The following is a 21,754-nucleotide window of genomic DNA, read 5'->3' as shown; positions in this document are numbered from 1 at the left end:
GGGACACAGAGGAGGAGATACACCCCACTCCCTCCCACAGATCAGATTCCCTGCACCCCCAGTGTATTAAGCACCAGAGCCTTCTGTGCTTAATTTGTATCTGCACCCTGTAGCCAGGTTGGGGAGCAAGAGAATTCAGCCTCTGCAGATCTGCTGCACACTTCCTGTATAAGGGAGAGATGCAGGCATGTATTAGTTGAAAAACGGCAGCCACGCTGTTTAACACAGCCGCTTGCCGCGCATAGAAGAGAGAGCCCACGCTGATCAGGCTCCGCCCCCTTCTTTATGCCCTAAGGGCTCCATAATAGCTGCTTGGCCGTTGCCTCCCCCTCCGCGCTACATCGCGTGTATCAGCGGGGAGAGGGGAGAAGCAGGGAGCCGCGTGTAGCGCTGTGTACATGCAGCTTCCCTAACACAGCAATTCCCCTTCTGCAAGGCAGCGCCGACAGTGGGACATTGCCAGCGCTGTCTAACAGCGCTATGCACACCTGACACAGCGCAGCATGCTGTGTCAGCATCGGGCAGCGGGGGCAGGAGCTGGGGGATGCGCAGCTTGTTACTCACTCGTGTCTCCAGAGGCTTCTCTCAGCAGGTCAGCAGTCTTCTCTTCTTGTTGTGAAGACTTGCTGTGAAGGTAAGGAGCTGTCAGGAGCTCTTGTACCCGGACCCCACCTTTTAGATAGGTGGCGAAGGGTACCTATAGGAGTGTAAAAGATGCATATAAATAAATAAATAAATAAAAATTCAATGTATTTGCTGGACCACAGCATGTAGTGACCAGCTCCTAGAGGCACATTTTCTAAACTGAGGGCTGATGTGGCATAGAGGGGGAGGAGCTTCACACTTCTAAATTATTTAAAGTGCCATCTCCAGTTATCCACGCCTCTATACCCCAGCGTAAGCACCACCAGTGTCCCCTAGTGGATGAAAGAGAAATAGAAAATATAAAAACATAAAAAAAACCATAAAACTATATATATTAAAAATAATGTATCAGAAAATGATAATAGAAAGGACAATTGTCTGAGTTTATTTTGGTGCTACATGTATTCAATTATTGTCTGTTTTTGGTTGAAATAAATTTTTTCAAATTAGTTTTTTATTAACAAAACTGATAATTTTGTGTTGATCAGTGTTAAAAAGTCTCAATTGTGCTAATTGATTCCATTATGACAACAAATAAAACTAAATACTTCTGCTAGGACCATGATTCAGTTATGTGCGGTCAGGTGAGGCAGGTGAGACAGAGGCTTCCCTGCCATATTTCAGTATACTCCAGATCTTTAACTATAAAAATTATAAGAAAAATGTAAAGAAAATATTATAAATATCTTCTTTGCATTGTTCTAATCATTTTTATAGTCAATACCCTGGAGTAAAAAGTGTATGGGAGGTGAGACACTGCCTCCACTGTCTACCTTTTCCACACATCCCTGAACAAAACACAACAAAATTCCAGCACTATATACTGCTGCACCTTTGTATAATGCCCACATGAACCCTCGGGTTCATATATGTATTTGTAAATTTGGCTCTGATACTAGCCAGTGCCTCCCCAGCCATTTACCTCACCGCATGATACTAGCCAGTGCCTCCACCGCCATTTACCTCACCGCACGTCACTGTCATGCATATGTTTATGTTAGTGAGTCTGAGTAAATATACAGTCTGTGCTGAACTGTGTAATGAGATGTAAATGTCTGTAATACATTGTCAGGTCCCCTCAGACAGCTGATCTGCACCTGGTTATTGCTGAGCCTCCATCGTCTCCTCGGACATGCCAGGCTAAAAGACACATAATGTTTCTAAAGATGCACAAAACTGCTTCGAGCACCGTATTGAACATACTGCACCGTTATGGAGACAGGAATGAATTAGTCTTTGCTTTACCTTTAAGAAGTCGATTCAGTTATCCCAATCTCTTCCACTCTAACATGGTAAAGGGGTTCAATTCCTCCATGAGCCCGAAGTATGACATAATGTGTCACCACATGCGCTTCAACCTGCCAGAGGTAATGCCACAGTTTTGTGTTCTACTATAACTATTTGTCAGCATGTAACCTGTGCTAAACATAAAGGGGATCATTCGGAGCAAAGACAAGCAAGCTACAACTTTAAACCTTGGCAAAACCAAGTTAGGGAGATTTAAAATATGCAGACAGGTTTAGATTTGGGAGGGACAGTGTAACATAAAGATGTCTGACATCAGTGGGTTACATGCAAAAGCAGCCAGTATTTCCCCTTCATGCAACAAGCTGCTTTCCTATACAATGACTCCCTTACTTCTGCTCTTGACTCTGTTGCTCCGGCAATAACTACTCACCCTCACAGATCCACACCTCAACCCTGGCTTTCCAGATGCACCACATACCTGCAAAAGTGTTCACTAACCGCCAGGTGACAGTGGAGAAGATCACGCTCTAAGGCAGATTTTCTCCATTTCTAATTTATGCTCTCATCCTAGAGTGCTGCCCTTCCCTCTCTAAACAATCATATTTCAAGCACCTCATCTCCTTCCAATCCTCAAATCCTCAGCATCTATTCACCACCTTGAACTCCGTCCTCTGCCCAACCCCTCTTTGCCTTCCCCCTTACTCTCTGCCCTTGACTTTGCTACCTACTTTACATCTAAAATTGACTCCATATGTCTGGACATCATATCCCACCAGTCCCCCAGCACTACACCTCTTCCTTTCCCGGTCCATCCCTCCCTAAACATTTTACCTACTCTGACATCTTTCTCCCCTGTATCTGGAGAGGAAATCATGGCCCTCATCCGGTCCTCCCACCCTTCAACCTCCCCCTTGACACTATCCCTTCTAGTCTCCATTGCTACCGAACTCCTTGTGCCTATTCCTATCTTGCACACCTCCTCAATCTCTTCCTCTCATGTGGCACTTTCCCTTCTGCATTGAAACATGCCCTTGTCTCCCCATTCTTAAAAACACTACCCTTGCTCCTAACACTCTCGCCAACTACCGACCCATCTATCTCCTCCCTTTTGCCTCCAAACTCCTTTAGCATATTGTTTACAACTGCCTTACCACCTTTCTTTCCTCCAACTTCCTCCTTGATCCTTTTCAGTCTAGCTTCCATCCTCTCCACTCCACTGGAACTGCCCTCACGAATGTCAGCAATGACCTCCCAGCTGTCAAATCCAAAGGCCACTACTCTCTGCCCATTTGCTTGACCTCTCTGCTGCTTTCGACACTGTTGACCACCATTTCCTGCTGCAAATCCTTCACTCCCTTGGTCTATGTGACACTGCCCTCTCCTGGCTATCCTCCTACCTCTCTGACCAATCCTTCTCTGTTTCCTCTAATGACTGCTCTTTCCCCCTTTATCCTCTTACAGTAGGTGTTCCCCAAGGTTCTGTTCTTGGACCACTCCTATTCTCCGTCTATATGTCCTCTCTAGGTGAACTCATCAGCTCTTTTGACCTCCATTATCATCTCCATGCTTATGATACTCAGATATACCTTTCCTCCCCGGACCTTTCTCCCTCTCTCCTCACTCGTATCTCCAACTGCCTCTCTGATTTATCTTCCTGGATGTCCCAGCAATTTCATAAACATAATATGTCTAAAACTGAGATGATCATCTTCCCACCCTCCCACATAACCTCACTTCCCAGTATTTCTCTATCAATTGATGGCACAACTATCTCCTCTAGCCCCAAAGTGCACTGTCTTGGAGTTATCCTGGACTCCTACTCTCCTTCAAACCACATATCCAGAACCTCTCACAGTCCTGTCATTTCCATCTCAAAAATACTTCCAGGATCAGACCCTTTCTCACCTAGGATCCTACTAAGACCCTAATACACTCATTGGTCATCTCCAGATAGGACTACTGTAACCTCCTCCTTTCTGGCCTACCCAACTCCCATCTCTCTCCTCCCCAGTCTGTCCTCAATGCTGCTGATTGACTCATCTTTCTCTCCAAATGCTCTACATCTGCCTCCGCTCTCCTACAAACCTTCCACTGGCTCCCCTTCCCCTTTAGAACCCAATTCAAGGTTTTCACACTCGCTTACAAAGCCCTCACACATTCCTCTTCCACTTCCATCTCTGACCACATCTTGCTTCACTCTCCTGCCCACCCTCTTCATTCAACAAATGCACACCACCTCTCATGCCAACTGATTACTTCCTCCCACTCCCACCTCCAAGATTTTGCCGGTGCTGCTCCCCACCTTTGGAACTCTCTCCTTCTCCCTATCTGACTCTCTACCATCCTTCAAATGGGCTCTCAAGACCCAATACTTCATCAAAGCCTTCCAGCTCTCATCCTAACCCGCTACTCCATGCTCCCTTCTCCCTGTCTACCCCATCTGTGTCACGCCTGTTTATCTGTACCTCCCCTTTAGAATGTAAGCTCTTGTGAGCATGGCTCTCTACCTTCTTGTGCTTCTCCTTACTTTATTTTCATCTACTTCTTACTCCCCACTAGGGCACCTAACACTTGGCTGCTTTGCTCTGTTGCTTATTTGGGTGTTATGGTCACCAATGTAGCAATGTATATAATGTCCTTATCCTACATTGTATTTGTATTTTACTGTTAGTCACTTTTTTGGTTATGTACTTTGTAAGGCACTGCGGAACACTTGTGGCGCCATATAAATAAACAATAATAATAATAATAATAATAATAATAATAATAATAAATAAATACAGAAATATATAAATATTGTCAATCAGCCTTTATGTTGAGAAGTTTCCCAAAATCTCCCTAACCATAAAAACAGCATTTCATAGCTGCGGGTCAGAAACAGTGTCGGTCGAATACAGTGCATGTTACAGTACGGGTTGGATACCATGCAGGTCAGATACAGTACAGGTAATATACAGTTCAGGATACAGTGCGGATTAAATATGGTGCAGATTGGATACGGTGCAGGCAGTGGCGTAACTTCATCCCAGTTGCCCGGAGGCAAGATAAATGTTGGTGCTCCCCCTCCTATGCCAACTCTTGGACTTTGTAAACCTGACATATGGTTATGCAAAAGGACTACTTGGTCCATCTAGTCTGCCCTGAAATAACACATGTAGCAAGCACAGAAAGATTACAAATGTCTCACTTTACTTCCTGAGTTGGGAGATAACTATCGCAGTTATGACTTTTTTCAGTTGGATTTCAAAATGACAGATCCCATCTTTTTTAGTTTTTATTTTGACAAATAATAATGTGATAATTAGATACACCACCAGTACTATGGAAAAAAAATATATATACATAAATATATATACGGTATAATATATATATATATATATATATATATATATATATTCAAACAAATTACTAATGGGGCGCTTTAGCTTCTCAATCCAGCTGCTACAATCAATCAATTGTAGCAGCTGGATTGAGAAGCACAAGCACATGCATAGTTTTCATGTTTTTATGAACCAACTACTAGAGGGTCAACCATAAATCACGGATATAGGCATATGTATTCCAATTCTGAGGTTCTACAACATCTGATTCAGATAAACCATACAACAAATTTTTGGTATCACATTGAATACAAGTGTGTAATTGGAGATTTACCCCTGAGGAAGTCTCATAAAGAGACGAAACGCGTTGGGTTTTAAATGAAAGGTGGACACTACATCTAAACAATTTTGGAAGGTGATTAATTATCCTTCTTTAAAGATCGATGGGTGTCCAATATTATTAACATGTAAGAAATTTATTGTATTGTTGGTTTTTTAATAAAGAAAGAATATGATCATTTTAGAAATTTTATTATTTCCTAATTTGAATATTAATACTGGCCTTGGGCCAATTGTCTGGGTGTTTTTGGTATGAGGGTATCATTTTATAGAACCTCAAGGAGGATTTGAAGCAAGCTCATTTTCTGGACTAACTGACTTGAATCGAAAATCTAATAGGAACAGACAGTGAAATTGTCTCCTTAAAGAAAATAGAAGATATACATTTTAAAAGTTGTGTTATAATAAGAAGCACCCCATTAGTAATTTGTTTGTCTATTTGTAAATTAGTCCATCTAACAGAGGACTTACTGAAGGGTGCTGCTGTTTTTTATTTATTTTAATAGCGCAGTTTAGGATTTTTTTGTGTGAAATATATATATATATATATTATATATATATATATATACCACCTTGTCCCTGGCACTCTGGTACCGCAGTTAAGGATATTCACTCCTGTGCCTTCCTTTAAAGTATGCACCCCCTAATATATACAAAGGAAAGTAAGCGGTACTCAGAGGCTTTTATATGGTGAAAAAACTACACACAGGGTGCTTTAATCAAAATCTATGTTTTTGGGAACATATCCCCTACCTCAGGACAAACATATATATATATATATATATATATATATATATATAGTATAAATATACATAATGTATTTATTTTGGTAGTAATGGAGGTGTATTTAATGGAATATGTTTGGCATTTTGGCGGTCCAGATGCCAATGCTTGCCAGAATTCTGGCACCAAGATATCAAAGGTGAGTAGCGGGGTTGGGGGGAGGGTTAGGTGTTAGAGATAGGCACTAGGGGTAGGGTTAAGGGGAGGGGAGGGGGAGGTTAGGTTTAGGTACTAGCAGGGGAGGTCAGGATCAGGACCAAGGGAGGGAGGGTTAGGGTAGGGGGAGGGTTAGCATACCGACCAACAAGTTTCAGTATACTAACCCTGTAGGCATGATATACTCTTTAAATATATGACTCTTTAATGACAAATTGTAAAAAATAAGATAGTGTAAAGAAGGAGTAATAATGTCTTTATGATAGATTAGATACAGTATATATATATACAGTCAGGTCCATAAATATTGGGACATTGACAGAATTTTCATATTTTGTCCTCTATTCACCACCACAATGGCTTTGAAATGAAACAAACAAGATGTGATTTAACTGCAGACTTTCAGATTTAATTTGAGGGTAATTATCCAAATCAGGTGAACGGTGTAGGAATTACAACGGTTTCTTTATGTGCCTCCCACTTTTTAAGGGGCCAAAAGTAATGGGACAAACTAAACAATCCTAAATCTATCTTTCAATTTTTAATACTTTGTTGCAAATCCTTTGCAGGCAATTACAGCCTGAAGTCTGGAACGCATAGACATCACCAGACGCTGGGTTTCATCCCTGGTGATGCTCTGCCAGGCCTCTACTGCAAATGTCTTCAGTTCCTGCTTGTTCTTGGGGCATTTTCCCTTTAGTTTGTCTTCATCAAGTGAAATGCATGCTCAATCAGATTCAGGTCAGGGGATTGACTTGGCCATTGCATAACATTCCACTTTTTAGCCTTAAAAAACTCTTTGGTTGCTTTTGCAGTATGCTTCGGGTCATTGTCCATCTGCACTGTGAAACGCTGTCCAATAAGTTCTGAAGCATTTGACTGAATATGAGCATATAATATTGCCCGAAACACTTCAGAATTCATTCTGCTGCTTTTGTCAGCAGTCACATCATCAATAAATACAAGGGAACCAGTTCCATTGGCAGCCATACATGCCCACGCCATGACACTACCACCACCATGCTTCACTGATGAGGTGGTATGTTTTGGATAATGAGCAGTTCCTTTCCTTCTCTTCTCTTCCCATCACTCTGGTACAAGTTGATCTTTGTCTCATCTGTCAATAGGATGTTGTTCCAGAACTGTAATGGCTTTTTTAGATGTTGTTTGGCAAACTCTAATCTGGTCTTCCTGTTTTTGTGGCTCACCAATGGTTTGCATCTTGTGGTGAACTCTCTATATTCACTCTTGTGAAGTCTTCTCTTGATTGTTGACTTTGACACATATACATCTACCTCCTGGAGAGTGTTCTTGATTTGGCCGACTGTTGTGAAGGGGTTTTTCTTCACCAGGGAAATAATTCTTTTGTCATCCACCACAGCTGTTTCCCGTGGTCTTCCGGGTCTTTTGGTGTTGCTGAGCTCTCCGGTGCATTCTTTCTTTTAAAGAATGTTCCAAACAGTTGATTTGGCCACACCTAATGTTTTTGCTATCTCTCTGATGGGTTTGTTTTGATTGTTCAGCCTAATGATTGATTGCTTCACTGATAGTGACAGCTCTTTGGATCTCATATTGAGAGTTGACAGCAACTGATTCCAAATGCAAATGTCACACCTAGAATCAACTCCAGACCTTTTACCTGCTTAATTGATAATGAAATAACGAGGGAATAGCCCACACCTGTCCATGAAATAGCTTTTGAGTTGATAGTCCCATTACTTTTGGCCCCTTAAAAAGTGGGAGGCACATATTGAAACTGTTGTAATTCCTACACCGTTTACCCGATTTGGATGTAATTACCCTCAAATTAAATCTGAAAGTCTGCAGTTAAAGCACATCTTGTTTGTTTCATTTCAAAACCATTGTGGTGGTGAATAGAGGCCAAAATCTGAAAATTCTGTCTATGTCCCAATATTTATGGACCTGACTGTATATATATATATATATATATATATATATATATATATTTTTTTTTTTGTAATAAAGTTTATTGAGTTTTACAGGGTGAATTACAATAAGATAGGAAAGGTAACCTACACTTCGTAAGGTGGAAGGTAAGACTGAGAAAATGTATCTCAAATAACTAACAACAATAAAATAAACAACACTTTGTCCAAAATCATTTACAGAAATTATGTCATTCATAGATTTTACATTGAACAGCCACTTTCTTTTGAAATCATTCAAAATTGTTATAGTGAGATATCAGAATGAAAAGAGGATATCTATTGCAATTAACTGAGCAATAATCCAATAAGAAGTAACAGATTATTTATAATAAGTGAATGTAATAAAGTACGAGACAAGACAGGGGAAGGGATGAACACCAAGGGAAAAGACATACATTTGGTGAAGAAAGAATAAAGGAGTGCTAGTGAAAAGTATTTATCTAACTTGTCTTTTAGAATAGAATCAGACTTGACACATATATATATATATATATATATGTCCATGTGCATGCATATATATTTCTGAATACACTTACAAATACCTAGTCAAACAAGTCTATACATAGATAGATATCAATATTCGGTATTGAGTAGCCAAGTGGTAATATAAGAGGACCTAGGGGAGAAGTGAAATTGGGATTATTCATGTCGAAGAGGAAATACGCCTAAGAAGGTACCAGTCAGTATTTTCAAAGAGCTTCATGACATGAGCTTGAGAAGTTATTTCTAAACTATTAATAAAAAGCTCCCATTTTTGATAAAATTTGTCTACTCCTTTATTGATGTCAGGAATAGTTGAGCGGTGATCATAATATAATATTTCTAGCATTTTGATTTTAACTTCAGAGAGGGATGGCGAAGATTTCTTAATCCAATGAGTGAGCATTACCTTCTTTGCTATAGTAAGAAGAGTTACTATTAGTCGAATTTTGGCTGCTTTTTCCAAACCTAAATTCCAACATTTAAAATTACCACAGAGACAAGCTAATGGATTGGGGGTTAGATGAAGAGAGAGCATATTATTTAAGTATTGCATTACTTTACACCAGAATTTTTTTTTTCTACACCCCCAAATGCAATGAAAAAATGTGGCATTGGACATCTGACACTTCGGGCATATTCCCTGTTCTGAGTCTGTCATGTGCTTCCACTGGGCTGGGGAAATATAGGCCCTATGAATTGTGCATATATGTACCTCTTGCAGGTAGGCGGATTGTAAATATTTGAGAGTAGAGTCAAAATGACTAAGAATATCTGATATATCGCTTAATGACGGAATGTCTATTTTCCACTTATCAACTAGAGAAGTCCAAGAGGCTGTGGTATTATCACTTATTAGATGAGTATATAACATATTAATCTTATAGGTAACTATAGATGCTTGTTTTATAAGTGTATGGAGTATGTTAGGGTTCGTTCCCTCTGATATAATATTGCGTGTAGCAGATATATAATGCCTGGTCTGAAGATACATATAAAAGTGTTGTTTCGGTAACTGGTATACCTGTTGCAACTTATCAAATGTTAGGAATAATCCTCCAGGATCAAATACTTTTGAAGCTATATTCAAGCCTTTTACTTTCCAACGACAATAAGTACAGTTTGTTACCGATGGAGGAAAAGCTGGATTTCCCCATAAGGGTACAAAGGGAGTGTAGCAAGGGTTGCTATGAAGTTTACGATTAACCAAAATCCATGCATAGTATGTGTCTCTAAAAATAACATTAGTTAAGATAGCTTAGAGGGATATCGGCACTAGGCGAAAAAGGGGCAAACAAAGCCAAATCCACAGGATGATCAGTGTAAGAATTTGATTCTAATAGCCAGTCAATGACATAGCGAAAAAAATGGTTAAAGAGTAAGAAAGTAGATCCGGAAAACCTAGTCCACCATTGTTCCTGGATGTTTTCATTTTGCTAATCGCGTGGTCTTTTCCCCTACCATATGAAGCAGGAAAAGCAAGTAGAAATATATTTGATGTCTTTGTTAGTAAGACTAATTGGAAGCAATTGCATAGAGTAAAAAATGTTTGGAAATATTATGCATTTTATCACAGCTAGACGTCTCAACAGTGATAAAGGAAGAGATTTCCAATTATCTAACATAGGCCCTCATTCAGAGCCGTACGCTCTGAGCAGAGCGCACGCTCTGAATGAGGGCCGGGCTCCATTTTCATGGAGCGTCCTCCTGGACGCTCGTATAGCTGTGGGTCACCACCCACAGGCTATACGAGCGTGCTTTTTGATGGCCGCGATGGTCGAGACCATCGCGACCACGCCCCCGTCAGGGATGCACGCCCCCGGCACGCCCACCAAAGGGGGCGTGCTGTCAATCAACATTGACAGCACGCCCCCTTTGATCGGACACAACGAGCGAAGGACTTTCCTTCGCTCGTCGCGTCTGGCGCATGCGCACGACGGAGCTCCCTCCGTCGTGCGCATGCTCAGTGCATAACATCGACCCACTTGCGAGCGGACAGCCGCTCGCGAGTGGGTCTGAATCAGGCCCATAGTTGCTATTTTGGTAATAATTGGTGTAAAATTGGATGAATAGAGTTGGGCCAAATCTCCAGTAATATGGACTCCTAAATATTGTATTGAATTATTAGCTACACGGAAGGGACTAAGGGCTGGTAGTGATTTGCAATATGCTATTGGGATATTAATAGGGAGAATTTCGGATTTTTCTAAATTGACATTATATCCTGATATTGCTCCAAAAAAGGATATGATATCTAAAACTGCCGGCAAGGAATCATTCGGATTTGAAAAAAAAAGGAGCATATCATCTGCAAAGAGTGCAATTTTTAAAAGTACATTGCCTATTGTAATTCCTTCAACTTTTGGTGAAGCACGTAGAGTTATTGCAAGTGGTTCTTTGGCCAAGGCAAATAGTAGAGGTGAAAGAGGACACCCCTGTCTTGTCCCTCTACATATTGGAAAAGGTGATGTAATATATCCGTTACATGAAATTTGTGAAAGGGGATTAGTATATAATGTTTTTAAAATGTCTATAAACATTACTGGGAAACCGAAATACTCGAGTGTTCGGTAAAGGTGAGACCAAATTACCATATCGAATGCCTTTTCGGCGTCAAAGGAAACTATTACTCTAGGGGTGAGGCAATTAGAAGAATGTGTGTGTTGAATAGCCACTAAGACTCTTCGGACATTAACTACAGAATGTCGATTCATAATAAAGCCCGTCTGATCTGTATGAATAAGCTGCGGTAGAAAAAGCTTCAATCTATCTGCATATACTTTTGTCAAAATCTTGTAATCTAAATTGAGTAACGAAATTGGGCGATATGATCCTGGAAGCGTTAAGTCTTTTCCTGACTTAGGAAGAAGTTTAATAATCGCCGAATTAAAGTGCAAGGGAATTGTTTTAGTCATTATAATATGATTATAAAAGGAAACCAAAGATTCACCTATTCGAGGGAGAAGGATTTTATAAAATTCAGCAGTTAAGCCGTCTGGGCCAGGGGCTTTAGAGGGTTTTAATTGTTGTATTACTCTGGTGACTTCCGCAATGTTTATAGGTTCTATCAAAATGTTAGCTGCATTATCTGATATTTGTGGGAAAGAAGCACAGTGTAATAATTTAGCGAAATCATCAGTAGTAGGGGTGGTATCAGAGTTAACTGAATATAGAGTGGTATAAAAGTCTATCATTATGTCAGTGATTTGGCCACTGGATTTAGTCATAGAGCCATCGTTGGTACGTAAAGGATGAACGACCATTGGCGGTTGAGATCCTCTTAATAGATTTGTCAAAAGCTTGCCACTTTTATTGCCAAATTTATGGAATTTAAACTTCACAGAAAAAAGGTATCGTTCCCCTCTAATCTTAAGGTATTCATCGAAATGTGTCTTAGCAGTGAGATATGCTTGTCTAGTGTGGGGTGACGGATTAGATTTGAACAACTGGAAAGTATTTGTAAGTTTGGTTTGAAGGTCTAGATAAGTATTAATTGCCTTTTTATTTTCAGCAGAGACATGTGAAATAATGTTTCCACGGAGAACAGCTTTACCTGCCTGCCAAAATATTGAAGGGTTGGATTCCGCAATAGATGAGTTAGTGTGTAAATACTCCATCCAAGCTGTTTCTAATACATTACGAAAAGAAATAGATTTGTTTAAATGTGTAGGAAATCTCCAGCAACGAAAGGTACTCTTATCTATATCAGTCTGGAGTGCCATCCAGACCAGAGCGTGGTCGGATAATGCTATAGGTTCTATTGTTGAGTCTAGAACTCTTGGAAATTGAGATTGGGCCAATAAAATATAATCAATCCGTGACAAGGATTGATGGGCAGAGGATAGACACATAAAATCTTTATCTATGGGATGAATGGATCTCCATACGTCTATGAGTTGTAACCTAGAAGCTAACATAGGAACACCTAGTTTGGGGAGCGAGGAAATATTTGACGAATTATTAGAACGGTCTAGTGTCAGTGACGATACGAGATTAAAGTCTCCACAAATGATTAATGATTCTGAGCTATGGTATTAACAATTTAGTTAATAGATGAGTGAAAAATGATTTCTTATAAATGTTAGGTGCATATACATTGCAGATAACAAATTTAGAATTATTAATTCGTACCTCAGTTATAACGTAACGGCCGTCCAGATCTGCATCTATAGAATTCACGAATATGGGAATAGTATGTCGGGCTAATATAGCAACACCACGGGACTTGGAGTTATAAGGAGCAGCTGCAATCAAAGACCAGTTAAACATTTGTAATTTTTTGTTTCTAATGCTGTTAAGTGCGTTTCTTGAATGCACACCAGGTCTATCTGTTGTTTGGATAAATATAATAGTATTTTGCATCTTTTAATGGGTGAATTGATTCCCCCTACATTCCAAGTTCCTATTTTTAAAGCCATTATTTTATAAGATACATAGAATAACATACAATTACCTGTGACGAGTCAGATTGCATTACCTTAAATACTTTAAAGAAAAGGGGGGGAAAAAACATGAGGATAGGAAAACAGATAGACAAAGACATGGGCTAAGTAGAAATATCCAAACAATCAGAACAATAAAGTGTTGATAAACACATTGCTTGATACATATACCAAGAAAAATTATACATACAACATGTTAGAAATATAAAAATATAAAGAAATGAAAAAGAGAACTATGTGTCAGGAGACATAATAGAGCCTCACACTATAACCCTTGATATAATTAACATAGTAAGGTGAGCAGAAAATCATTACCTAACTTTGAGAAACCATTTGGTATATAAATGAGTTTCAGTTTGAGACAATAGCGATGCTAACACCATATATTTCCGAACAACAATCAAACAGATAGGAATGTTAGTACTATGAAAACAGACTTAGAAAATATTCGACAAATAAGTATAATGAAATAATTGGCTAGTGCCGAAATAGGAGTATGGAAAACAAATGGTTGACCTTGTCAATAGATTTTGACTGAAGTATTCTAGAATTATGCATTCGGAGAAGTATCTGAGATATCATGTGCAGATGCAGCTGCAGCTTTCTCTTCACTTATGAAGGCTTCCGCATCGGCTAGGTTGGTAAAGTCCTTATAAGAAGTTCCATCGAAGATCCTGAGTTTGGCCGGGTAGATAAGTGCGAATTTGCGTTTATCTTCAATTAACTGGGTGCAGATTGGGTGAAAATGCTTTGCGAGCTCTGGATAGTTCAACAGAGTAATCTTGGGAGATATACAACTTTGAGCCTTCCCATAGTAATGATTTTATGCATCTAGACGATGCCCAAAAAGCTTGCTTATGTAGATAGTTGAGACAGCGGAAGAGGACAACTCTAGGACGGGCCGGTATGGTACGTGGGAATTGTCCAATTTTGTGAACTCTCTCTACCACTAGATCTGTACAGTCCGATTCAATCTTAAGTAACAAAGGTAATGTATTCCGGACAAAATGAGCTAAAGCAGGACCTTTGACCGTTTCTGGAAGTCCTACTAGTCGGACATTGTTCCTTCGGGATCTATTCTCGAGATCATCGAGTTTGTTCCATAAGTGATAATTGTCCCGTTCTAATTTTTGAACGGTGGTTTTTAGGTGAAACACATCCTGAAATAATTCACCAACCTTGTTTTCTGTGTCCGAGACACGATGAGTAAGCTGTTGTATTTGAGAAGTTATGTCAGATACGGCTTGAGATAAAAGAGGTGTCATAGTCGATTTGATGGCTTCCACAACATCATTATATGTAATATATGAATCATGCGGAGTTGCAACTTTTTTAGCAGCAGGGGTTGAGACTTCTGCGTCCTTTTCCGGTGCCATAGTAGGATCAGCGCGCCGTTTCTCTTGCCTCTGTGGCTGTGATTTTGGGGTGGTGGAAGGGTAGTATTTCTCAATAAAAGTAAACGATGGTTAGGATAAATAAAGTAATTGTAGTACAGTAAAATTACTTAGGTAGATGATTTCCCGTGGAGTATAAGATGATAAGTAAGGGTTATCAGTGAGGCTCCATATAAAATTTAAAATTACATACAGGTAATATCCGTAGATTTTATTATGAATTTCGATACCTCGTGGAGAGAATAAGGATATAAAATGTGGAGATTGATTCAGAGCTTTTATGTGTTTAATGATGTTGTAAAACACTGAATGACCTGTCCTGCAGATTCAATAAACTCACATTACACAAAGAAATATCCACAGATGACAGTTATGAAGAAATAATTCAATCCACTGGTGTGTGGGGGATAAAGGATGTATGATGGTAATACATAGGGCAGCTGCCAACTGTGCAGACTGATAATGATCCAAGTCACCTAGATATGCTGGGTATGTTGGAGATTCTAGCGTTGAAGAGCCATTTTTTTTTCCCCTTATATAAAGCTTTTCTTTAAGGGTACAACAGAAATAGAATATTGGTTGTATGTATATGTTGTTGGTGAGTGTCCCAAAATGGCGACCTGCTTCTAACTGAAATTTGTCTGGAGTGACAGTAAAGTCCACTTTTCAGCGTTCTTTATAACTATTGTTATAGTCTCCTCTTTTAGATGTAAAATATTTAGGGTAAAAAGCGTTACCTGTGTAGTCGTCAGACTTAATTTTGCAGGAGACAGGGAGAAAAACACAACAGTGTTTGCTTTGACCTCCGCGCGTGTCCAGACCGGAAGTGCAGGATTTTTCAGTAATTGAGGCCGCAGCTCCGGTACAGATACAAGGCCCCAATGTCAGTGCCGCTCTCAACTCTCCCAGCAAGTCACAGATGTCGGCAATCAAAGCTGGGTAGTAGCAGGGATGAAAATTGCCCAAATGTAGCGGGATTAGGTGGTGAAATGCAGGTATATCCGTGCCCTGAAGTCAGAGCTCTCCAGATCAGCATCTAGCTCAGTTGGCTGCCAAGCCACGCCCCCCTATATATATATATATATATATTTATATACGTAGTGGGCGGACCAGCACTCTGCTAAACAAACGGTTACTTTGGTGCTCCTGTGCCTTCCAGTGAATAAAATATGGAAAAAATGGCAGCGGCACTTGGAGACTGTCACAAAAATATTAATGTGATCTCTCACATAACTCCTCTCCTTATGTGAGAGATCACTTTAAAGTTTTTGTGACAGTCTCCAAGTGCCGCTGCCATATTTTCCATATATATATAGATATATATATATATATATATACTTGGTAGCACTGGAGGTGTATGTAATCTATATTAAATACATTAATGGACCATAATTACACTATCTTGCTCTTTAAATGTATAATGATGACAGAGTGATATACTTTGCTCTTTAACTATATCACTCTTCAAAAGTAACTGCCCAGCCCACTGCTACTTATCTGCTGATCTTCCGCTGCACACCATGACAGCTGCACTGTCCACCTCTCTGTATGCCCGCACTCACAGTCTCCCGGCACCTCCATTCCACTTAGTGACAGCTGCACCATCCTCCCTGCACACTCGCCCAGTCTCCTGCAGTCCATGACTGTCAGTGATAGCCGTGCTGTCTTCCCTGCATGCCCGCACTGTCTCCCGGCTCCCACGGGCCATTCCACTTTGTGATAGCAGTGCCGTCCTCCTCCCTACACACCCACACCTCCTGGCTAAGTCAGCTCAGGGTCGCAGACATATTTTACGTGAACGAGTAACGAGTAAACACAATGGGTCTAATAGTTAGCTCTGACGCATTTCGGACCACAGCATGTGGGCAGCATGGACTCTTTGAAAAAGCCCCCATGCTGCAGTGCGAAATGCGTCAGAACTAACTATTGGACCCATTGTGTTTACTCGTTGAGTACTTACCATTTGCTGTGGAGCCACGGAGAATCAGATGCTGTTTTGCGTGGCTGGATGCACTGCTGTTGGTGGAAGCTGGGTGTAATAGGAGATCCACAGGACTGTGCACACTCAACTACCATGGAGCTTTGGAGACATAGACATACTACACAGCTGATACACTGTTGCGATTAAGGTTGAGGCTGGGCCAACATGTGAGTTACAGGACTGCATTAATTTGAAAGATAGTTGATGCCTGATACCTCCACATTGGAGAAGTGCCCCCTCTGTCTCCCCCTGTCCACATATATATATTGTGTGCACACCATATGATTCATATCTCAGAGCCAGCACCGCTATTACGGTTTTCCACAGAACTGTTTGAGCTACGGGACTCTAAAAATATATTGCATCAATTGATGTGAAATTTAATCCATGAGTATCACACATTAAATATTTTTATACTGGTAATGCCAGGTTTTTTTTTTAGGATACACCTACTTTTGGTTTTAATATATATTGTAGTTTAACATTGATATAGCTGTTCTTTATAAATCTCTTGCAGACATTAATATTGTATTATATGTGATATTTATTATGTGACCGGTCATATTGTTGTTTTAGGATATTACATTTCCTTTTATCTTTGATAAAATGCATTGTGGTTTATTTTCAGTCAAGTCTTCTTTATTTCAAATTAGCGCAGACAATATCAACAATAGTAATATATATATTGGTCTCAGAGCCTGATTGAGCAAGGAACGCATGCACCCGAGTGCTGTGAGAATATGCTAATCAATGCATGCGCACGGAGACCACAGCACAAGATGCAGACGCCCAGCCCCATATTAAGCCACCCATCTCCCCTTACTCAAGCCTGCTCGGATAGCATAAACACCGGTAACATCGAGAACCATCGACCACATTTGCATAGTAGAGGTTGACCAGACCTCGTGCAGGTTCTTGGAAAGAGGGAAAAGGGAAATGGAAAAGAATGGTTGCACAGGAATGTCCATTTGTGAGGAAACCTAAGTATAAATACTAAGATATACACACTTCTAGTGTTATATCAAAATAGGAGGTGCATCCCAGGAGTATTAATATTGGTACAAAAAGGGGGGAAAGAGAGAAAAAAGGACTCCTATCAGGGCACACTCCTGTAATATGATATTCCTTCTACAGATTAATTGGTTTAATGTCTCTGTGACTAAAGGATTAGCAAACGGATACCACCTATGAGGACATCACTATCACATATTTGATTGCAATTCTCTATTTCTGTTGGCAGGAAATTAACATCATCATAGCCTATATATTAGTATTGTATGGTCGAATTGACTATAAGTTAGGTAGTACATTAAAACTAAATTTTATTAATTTGTTAAAATGGGTAAGTGGACATACAATTCCTCCTACATATACATGACAGCACAAAACATGCATTAATCTTTATTTATAATACACTATAATTGTTATCAATGGTCCACTGTATCATTTATTCATGGTGCTAGAAGCATGGATATGAATATTTATGACACTAGTATGCATATATTTTGAACCAGTCCGTACATCAATATATCACCATAGACCAGGGTCCTTTTTTGACAATAATACAGTACACTAGTGGATATTAAGAAGTGAATGTTAACTGCTGCCAGTGCTTCTGGCTCTGTATATACACTATAGATGTACATAGGATGAAATATTTTGCTAACAACCAATGGATCACCCTGTGTAGATGGTAAATGTGCCCAAATACAATATCTTGGTTGTCATAACACCCAATAGTGTATTAAATATGGTAAGACAGTCCCTCAATATCCTACTGGGATCAGTAGGCTTGAATAAATCATAAGACTGGGACAGTCCCAATGCTCTAACACAATTTATGCCTTAGAATTGTATTAACCTTAAGGTGTTCTAATAGTTAGTGGAACCACCTATTCGATAGGTATATAATTAACACATTATTTAAAAAGACATGTATCACAGAGTTATTGCATACAAATGCACAAACAAAAGGCGAAATAATAAACATATACAAAAATACTTAACAAAGGTATAAAAATACCTCAATTGAAAAAGCTGAACACCACTATCTATAAGATGGTGGATTGTAGAGGCGTCCCTCAATTTCTATCAGGGAGAGTATGTATAGTACTAAACAATTTCCTGGTATAGATACAGGTATAGAGTTGTGCACTTATATACCCTGGATCTGCTGTTGCCCATCTTAAATATTTAGAGGACAGGGAATGACAGTCCCGGGTACTGGCACACTGAAATTAGAAAGCTGCTTCTACTTTTACAACCCAGTCTCATCTGTATCCCTGTTGCCTTGCGGCAGCGCAGAGGAACCAGGCAGCTGGTTGTAATGAGAGAGTAGGAATAGAGTGGAAGAAAGTACCTGTCAATAGTCTCTCCCTTCTATATATTCATCCGTGGTGTAGGGGTCCAAAGTGCGCACTATGGAGCCCACCAACATGCTGTCCAACGTGCGTTTTGCCTGGGCTTTTTCAAAGGAAGCATAATGCTGTCTTGTACCTGCCGGGTATATATAGAGCCGGCTCAATGCTAATAGGCTAATATCTTTAATTGACAGAAACATCCACCAACGAGCTTGCCGCATTGAGTAAGGGGGTGAGATCAGTATACACAGTCCAGCTGATCTTGTCTTTGTCTAATCACGGAGCTGGTCAGGCATGTCAGCTGTGTCTGCAGATTGCCAAGCTGTGACATGCTGTTTATTCTATGGCTATTTGGGAGAGATTGAATCCATTGGCTAATATGGTCTATTATCTTAAAACATGTCATTTATATTAAACCTCTTTGTTATCATAATCTGCCTAAACTAGTTATTTACATAGTATATAATATATTATGAAACAAATCCAGCCCTACATTAACACATGTCAGACACATACATACAGCAATTGATTTTCTCCAATCAATAATTTGATCCAATTTTGTAATAGTATATAAAGGTATCTTTATTATTATACTATATTAGTTATAAATAGAAGAACCTAATGCCACTAATCAAGTGAACCCCCATCCATCTACTTCATTCACTTCTTTTTTAGACCAAAACCGAGATTCAGAACACCCAGAGAAAACTGATTAGGAGGGGGAAGAAGAGCAAGGGAAGAAAAAATATACTCCAATGCCACTAAGGCAATCTCAGAGAATCAACAGGAGGTAATAGAGGAACTTAATAAATTGCAAGTAATCAATATATCCAGTATACAACTTACAAGAGAACACATTTCTGTATTACAAAAAGGCGTATCATTTTCACCCACTATTTCCTTTGATCGGTTTCAATGGGAAAAAGATCTACATCTGTTCTGTAGGAAACTCCTCTTAACAAAATTATTTTCTAATAACAAAGAAGAAAACCAGGAAGTGACTACAGGTAATAGTGCCTTGACTCAAATGCACTCTAATGATAATGATGAGCCAACAGAAATTGATGAATGGCTAATCCAAAATTCTACCAATAGTGACATACCCTTCTTCACTACTCCAGAAGAAATTGCAGCTCTGACAATCTTGGAAGAACTAGAAACCTCTAGAAACACTCAAGAAGGATCTCAAGTTTCTGCAAGAGTGAGACCGATCTGTAAAAGGAAATCTTCCTTCTACCCTCAGAATACAAATTGCCCAGAAATAAATGTGTTTTCAGATCTGGTATCACGAGACCTGGATGATCTCTTTTTGAATAAAAATAAAGAACCCCAGTTTGGGGGAAAAAATCTTAATGCTGAAGAATTACAAGCATTAAATGAAATCAGAAAATGGCCCAATGTCCTTATCAAACCATCCGATTAAAGCGGAAATGTTGTGATTTGGCCTACAGATCTATACCTCAAAGAGGCACACAGGCAATTAGGGGACAAAGGATGTTATAAACATGTAACGTTTAATCCAACTGACAATTTTTGTATTCTATACAATAGAATCATTGATAAGGCTAAAATGATGGGTACTATCTCAAGATATGAACATGATTTTCTGAAAGTCTCTCATCCTAAAGTACCAACGTTCTATTTAGTACCAAAGGTACATAAGAACCAACAGGAACCCCCGGGAAGACCTATGGTGTCAGGCATAGGAGGGCTGTCTGAGCAAGCCAGTATTTTTGTCGATAGACATCTATGACACCATGTGACCTCACTGCCCTCCTATGCTCAAGACACACGAGATGTTTTAAGGAAGATTGATGGTATTAGACTGGAAAAAGGGCAGATGCTAGTTAGCATCGATGTAGAATCCCTGTATACTAGCTTCCATCATCTGTAAGGCATAGAAGCAACAAAATTTTACTTGGACATGGAAAGTCCCTCAGAACTCCATACACTACTGATAGAACTTCTTGAGTTTGTATTATACCACAACTACTTTGTGTTTGACAACAAGTTCTATCTGCAAATACGGGGTACTGCGATGGGAGCAGCGTGTGCTCCCACATATGCTAATCTCTTTTTGGGGTGGTGGGAGCACACGCATGTCTTTTGTGAAGAGAAATAGGAATATACGTTGTGTGTGCCTTTATGGATTAGGTACATTGACGATATTCTCGTGATCTGGGATGGCACGGCAGATAAATTTCATGAGTTCATGGTTAAGCTAAATGAGAACAAGCTTAACATGAAATTTACATATGAAATCAGTCAAGAAACCATCATGTTCCTGGATCTCAGATTATGGATTGACCCAGAGGGAAACCTCATGTCAGATCTTTTCAGAAAACCAACTTCAACCAACAGCCTTCTACATCATAAGAGCTGTCATTTTCCACCAACTATCTCAAATATCGCGAAGGGTGAATTTATGAGGCTAAGGAGAAATTTTTCTAACGATCACCAATTTAACATGAAAAGTGACATTTTGGCACAAAGACTTGTATGTAGAGGATACAGCAAAAAATCAATTAAAACAGCGCGACATACGGTATCAAGAATCAACAGAGATACCTTAATCTTTTCAACCAACAAGCAAGAAGATTCAGAAAAAGGATTGAACAAAATACGCTTCATAGGAAATTACTGTAAGGAATGGAAAC

At 39.6% G+C, this 21,754-nt stretch overlaps 1 protein-coding gene across 1 annotated transcript in view; it reads left to right on the top strand.

The window, feature by feature from the left end:
- Nucleotides 1-1,206: 1,206 nt before the first annotated feature.
- Nucleotides 1,207-21,754, top strand: part of LOC148507444 (galactose-3-O-sulfotransferase 4-like) — a 42,963-nt gene continuing 22,415 nt past the window's right edge. Inside the window, exons 1-2 of the mRNA XM_088446102.1 lie at nucleotides 1,207-1,229; nucleotides 1,718-2,012. Coding sequence (XP_088302228.1) covers nucleotides 1,207-1,229; nucleotides 1,718-2,012 — 318 coding nt within the window. The remainder of the gene's footprint in view (nucleotides 1,230-1,717; nucleotides 2,013-21,754) is intronic.

Source organism: Taudactylus pleione, unplaced genomic scaffold (genome assembly GCF_031769625.1).
Source record: "Taudactylus pleione unplaced genomic scaffold, aTauple2 ptg000393l, whole genome shotgun sequence".
NCBI lineage: Eukaryota > Metazoa > Chordata > Amphibia > Anura > Myobatrachidae > Taudactylus > Taudactylus pleione.
Note: the sequence above shows the minus strand (reverse complement) of the source record. Positions and strands in the feature narration are given on the sequence as shown.